Source organism: Pygoscelis adeliae, unplaced genomic scaffold (assembly GCF_000699105.1).
Source record: "Pygoscelis adeliae isolate BGI_AS28 unplaced genomic scaffold, ASM69910v1 Scaffold389, whole genome shotgun sequence".
NCBI lineage: Eukaryota > Metazoa > Chordata > Aves > Sphenisciformes > Spheniscidae > Pygoscelis > Pygoscelis adeliae.
In genome coordinates this window covers 38,693-44,270 of record NW_008825568.1, presented here as the reverse complement: position 1 = coordinate 44,270, position 5,578 = coordinate 38,693, and the positions used below count along the sequence as shown (strand labels likewise).

Below are 5,578 nucleotides of genomic sequence, written 5' to 3'. Positions count from 1 at the left end.
GAGATACTCAAATGCCATCTGGGCATGGTCCTGAGCAACCTGCTCTAGGTGGCCCTGCTTGAGCAGAAGGGTTGGACCAGATGACCTCCAGAGATCCCTTCCAACCTCAGCCATCCTGTGATTCTGCGTTTCCTCTTGGCTTGCTTCAGCAGCTTTAAGCCACAACGTATTGGATCTATAATTCTAACTTTAGAGGTGTACCTCCCTTGCATTGTTTAGGGAACACGTGTAGCACTCAGGCCTGCGGGTGACACTTAAGAGTCAGAAAAGTATTCAAACCACTCAACATGAAGAACCTGAATTAATCAGCATAGTTGTAGGAAGAGACAAGTACCTTCATAGCTCCATTCAGAAAAGCTGAACTTAGAACAAATGACCTGTGGCAAAGGAACACTTTGTTTTTCTTTTCTAGTTTTGGGGTTTGTTTTTTTTTGGCGGGGGCGGGCACATTTTAAATGGGGAAGCTGTTCAAAGGGGGAGATTTGACAGTTTTCTAAAGATGTTTGTATGCCCTCTGAGAAGGCTTCATTCCCACCTCACACACTTCAAGATCCCAGGAGTTTCAGAACCTAGCCTGCCCAACTGATATCTTCTAAATTACAAAGCAACCCCTGATGGGGTAGGAAGCTCATAATAAATTGCGTTAAAAACTAGGATCAGAATCCAATGAGATGACAGTTTTGAAGACGGCTTTTCTCACAACAGCCAGGAGCCTGAGAAAGAGGGTAGGCCCTTATGGTATTGTTTGGATCCTGCGTATTTAGAAGAGATTTATATTTAGGTATCTATTGCATATATGTTCATGAAAACACAGGGAATCAGCTAGTAAGGATCCAGCAATGGAAGTTATTGGAAGCTATTGTCTGCTCAGCAGTATTTCTGTTGGAAAAAATCTTATGTTGAAATCATTCACGTGATATGATACTGTGAGGCTAAAAAACCAAACACTGGGGACGCAGTCTTGAAAGATTTGGTCTAGTTGGAGAAACAGATTGAATAGATGTTCTGCATAAAGATAAGGCACCTTGCTTTTGGGCTGTCACATAAGGGCAATGTGTAAGCAACTGGTTTGGAGAAGCTCACTCTTCAGTATGATTTTGTTCAAAATTCTTGTGAGGGGATCTTGTATTATGCAGTCAACTTTGATGATAATTTGCAGTGATTTCTCAAAACTAACACTTCCTCTTCCTAAGAGAGCTACTTAGGAAATTTTCTCTAACATGCCCATTGCATTCATCTTCAGTGTCACTAAAACCAATTCCCAATATACTATATGTTTAATAATTATGTTTAATATGCAACAATGCGAACAGATTAGTGACTCTTTTCCTGAATTAAAATAACAGCATGGAAGCAAAAATATAAGTATAGATTTATTAGAGATGTTATCTAAAATACAATATTATTTTCCTCTTTAAATTAGAGCATATATTATTTCAAGGAAAAGATATTTTGTGTTATTTCTATGGTAATAACAACTTTTAAAGATAATACTTAATTTAGGACATTTTTAATTAAAAAAAATCCAACACTACCATTAAGACATAATCAACGTTGTTGATAGCATGGGTAAAAATGTAAAACGGTCTCAAAAATATTTACATGTCAGTTTCTTAAAATCTAAGAAGTCTAATTCTCAATATTCATTTTGCTTTACTTTCTCAAAATACTTTTTTTTCCTAAATCATATCTAGATTCTGTATTCCTGTGCTTTTCACAAAGCTTCAAGTTATCATTAGTTATGTGTACTATCACACCAGTGGATGAGGTTTCTTAAAATGGCTTATTTCGCTATCACTATATCCTCTCCCAAGTAGCCAACATACTGTTTGTTATACCAACGTGTCAGTCGCAGTAACAGTCACCAAAATGCACACAGCCACACCCACGCCCCATGCCTCCCCCAACCCCACACCTTAAGAACCCTTTCCTATTTGGCCAAGAGCCTTTCACATTTCATTAGCTGGCATTTTAGATGCAGAGCGAAAGAAAGAATGGATCTGGGAGACAAGATGTTGCCAGGGCACACATGGCAAAGGTTTGATTTGTGCTTAGCAAAAGGGGTTCCTCACAAACACAGCAATTTCTAACACACTCAGCACTGCGGTTACTGGAAGGAAGCTCTGACTTCTCTGCTCTTCAAAGGCTGACACGGGCGCCAGTTGTCCACCATATGACACACGGGCTCATTCTCAGCACTGAAGCAAAGGCCACGGAGTTTGCACATCTGTGGAAAGAGGCACAAACACCCTCAAATGCATACTCATTTTAGCAGGACTATTTGAATTATACACCTTGGGCCTGAGCCAGCGGTCCAACTCAAAGTTTCGCCAGCACTAATGGTCTAGAGATGGTGTCACCACCCACATGTCTCTGCATTTCATCCACACCATTTCCTGTCCCTGACAGAGGCTCTCCTGTCCACAAAATATCCTAGCAAGAAGAACTCAGAAAGCACAGAAAACAAAAACATAGGCACACATTTTCTGAACTTTGTGCACAAAGAGCTGTTTATCCTTGATCCAGATCTGAATTGAAACCCCTTCAGAATCCTTTGCAAGTTGTACTGGTTTGGCTCTTTTGAAAGCTGCATTTTTTGTGTCCAGCTGATATAAAAAAAAAAAAATGACCTTACCCTTGGGGGTCAAATTAAAGCAGCCAAATTCTTTCAAGATATCTTGATTTTCAAATACTGTGAGAGGGAAAACTGTTCCACATCAATAGGAGCATACTGTAAGGTTATAGTGCTTGCTCCTACAGTAAAAATCGGTGTTTGCACAGTCTGATGTAATAAACGCACCTTGATGTCTAAGTGATGCCTTAGCGATCCAAAACTAATAAGGTGGGATACAGGATTTCACATGAGTCAGGCTGCAGGCCAGGCTTTCCCTCATTCAAGGAGGAAGGCCCCCAGCAGTGACCAGCCCAGGAGAAGACTTTACCTTCAGGACCGACCAGAACAAAGTTCAGAGCTCAACCTCTGCTAGGAACTGCTGTGTCACTACAGCAAATGATAATGGGCTTGCTACACCCTGCTGTAATAGCCAGCTTTTATCTATCTTTGGAAAACCAATTCAACTTAAACCCAGTGTCAATACTCTGCTTTATGGTTTCTTGTTTTGATCAGTTTTGGAATGAAAAGGCAAGCTGCCACACACACTGTTTTGATCTCAAATCCATCTTTGAAATGTCGATGGAGGGGTGTGTGTGGGAGAAACAAGTAGTGTCTTTTACCACCTGTAGGTGGTTAAAGTAGGTGTAGTAGGAAAAACAACTCTGGTGAATGTGCTCCTGCCCTATAATAAAACCTATTTGCAAACCTTGGATTATCAATAGCAATACCAGTGGTTTAGAACAAGTAAACAGTGTCAACTTAAATGCTCCCTTGCAGTTTATTAATGGTAATCATTGCTATAATTATTATTTCCAATAGTTCTTCCTTGTCATTTATTCTATCTTTTATTACATTAAGTCCCACAACAGCTTAGTTGCACTTTTTTCACATCAGTTGAATAAAACCCCTAGAATTATGTGTATATTGTTAGCACGTCTGCCATTGATAAAAGGGATTTAAGAGTTTGAAAGGTAAGCTAAACCCCTTCAGGGCTTGTTTATATTTATAGGCTCTAGATACTATTTATATCTCCCAAGCACACAGATGCAAACCCGAGGATGGAATCTTGCTTCTATGTAATTTCATTAATGGATGGTGCATGAAAGCTAGGGCCAGGAGTGATTTAATCAGCACAAGCTCCTTCCTACTAGGAAGACTATTCTCCTCAAGCTGCTCAACAGAATAAAGGATTTTTTCAGGCAGCAGACTTTTGGAATCTGCAAGTTTTCTCTCTTCCAAACAAAGCAGTTTTGGTAGGATTGTCACAATTCTGCGTGGGATTTCCCAGTCTGTTCTGTGCTGAATAGAACTTGTAAAATGAGCTCTGTGTCCTGGAAATGTTGGAAGATCAACGAACCAACTACAGATCTACAGTGTGAGACTGCAAATGCAGAATACACGCTCTTTAGATGCTTGGTAAACCTGGTATTTTCAGGGCAAGTATACCCAGATAGGTGATTTGTGTATGTGCAGCAAACCTGCTGATGCTCACAATACGTGCTAGACTAACTGCATGTGCAAATGGTCCTTTCATGCATGCTAAAAATTTCCCAGATTTTTACCACATGGCAGCTCTAACCATGTATCTGGAAAGCCTGATTAAATTTTTAACCCCCCCCAAATTTTCCCTGGACTGTGTCCAAATGGAGGACAGCCTTACATTTTACACCAGTCTACTTCCACACATAGAAGCAGAGTCCTACCAGAAGAGGAGCACCATTCCAGATACATATTTTTGATATGTGATGCTAGCTGATGTCCTGCATAGCTCTGCAGTAACATAAACTGCCATTTCAAAGATCACCAGGAGGGCTGAAACAATACGACTCCAGTACACATCTACTGGCACCACCCATTGGAGACCTACCTGCTCGGGGCTGACAGTGATGGGCTCCTTCAGAACGTGCCAGATCACACATTCGAGCAGTGGGGGAGTGGTCAGTGAGCCGGGGTACGTCCAATAGTCTCTACACGCAGGAAGCAGTCCAGTGGGGTCAAAGTTTGTGAAGGAAGCTTGCTTCCCCTACAATAAAGGAAGTAGGTGGGCTAACATCAGGGGAGAGACCACATACACACACTGGGCTTGCAGTAGTAAAGTCTCCTACGGGGAGCTCCATGTTTGAAGAAAGGCAGAAATGGAGTTTGGCATGCAGTGTTGAGTGCCTCCTATAGTACATTTGGGATTAAAGTCTTTCAGCAATACATTTCTCATAAGACTTTCAAGACATTGTTTCTCATTTCAAATGTTGAATTTATGTTCCTTGCTCCTAGAGATATGATTTGACCCCGCTTGAAGGAACAATGAGATTTCAAATGCCAAGTACACTGATGGAAATAGAGAACCTGGGGGACCTGTTGGAGAGTCCACTGCAGTAAACGGCAACATCCATTTACCTCAAAGGAAGCCTGATGACAAAGACGACAGCGTAGTCTCATTCTTTAGCTTTCCTGTCCATGTTCCTCATTGGCACAGGCCTTTACCACTATGAAGGTACCTAATTGCTCAGTCAGTACTTTTAGTATATCACTACTCAGCTCATTAAGATCACACACATGCTTTACACAATATTTAAAATACAGAAGGGCTTTTTTTCCTAAGAGTTATATATCCTGATCAAACTTCTTATCTGGACTCCTTCTATAAATAGCCAAGAGAAGCCCTCTGGGAGGAAGGAAATTTATCCCACAGATGCAGAGATGAGAGGAAGTGCCTTTTGAATCTGTCACCACTGACTAGAAAGGGCACCTAGAAGAGTCGTTTAGATTAGGAAGATGAATCCTACCCTATAGGTTTAAAAGCAGTTAAAAGAGTGGCTGGAAAGCTGCCTGGCGGAAAAGGACCTGGGGGTGCTGGTTGACAGCCAGCTGAACATCAGCCGGCAGTGTGCCCAGGTGGCCAAGAAGGCCAATGGCATCCTGGCCTGTATCAGAAATAGTGTGGCCAGCAGGAGTAGGGAAGTGATC

General features: G+C 41.4%; 1 protein-coding gene across 1 annotated transcript in view; it reads right to left on the bottom strand.

Annotated features, from left to right (window-relative positions):
• Positions 1-1,361: 1,361 nt before the first annotated feature.
• CA2 (carbonic anhydrase II) overlaps positions 1,362-5,578 on the bottom strand; it is a 10,908-nt gene continuing 6,691 nt past the window's right edge. The window contains exons 5-6 of the mRNA XM_009332518.1: positions 4,482-4,637; positions 1,362-2,227 (exon numbers count right to left, since the gene is read on the bottom strand). Coding sequence (XP_009330793.1) covers positions 2,108-2,227; positions 4,482-4,637 — 276 coding nt within the window. The 3' untranslated portion in view covers positions 1,362-2,107. The remainder of the gene's footprint in view (positions 2,228-4,481; positions 4,638-5,578) is intronic.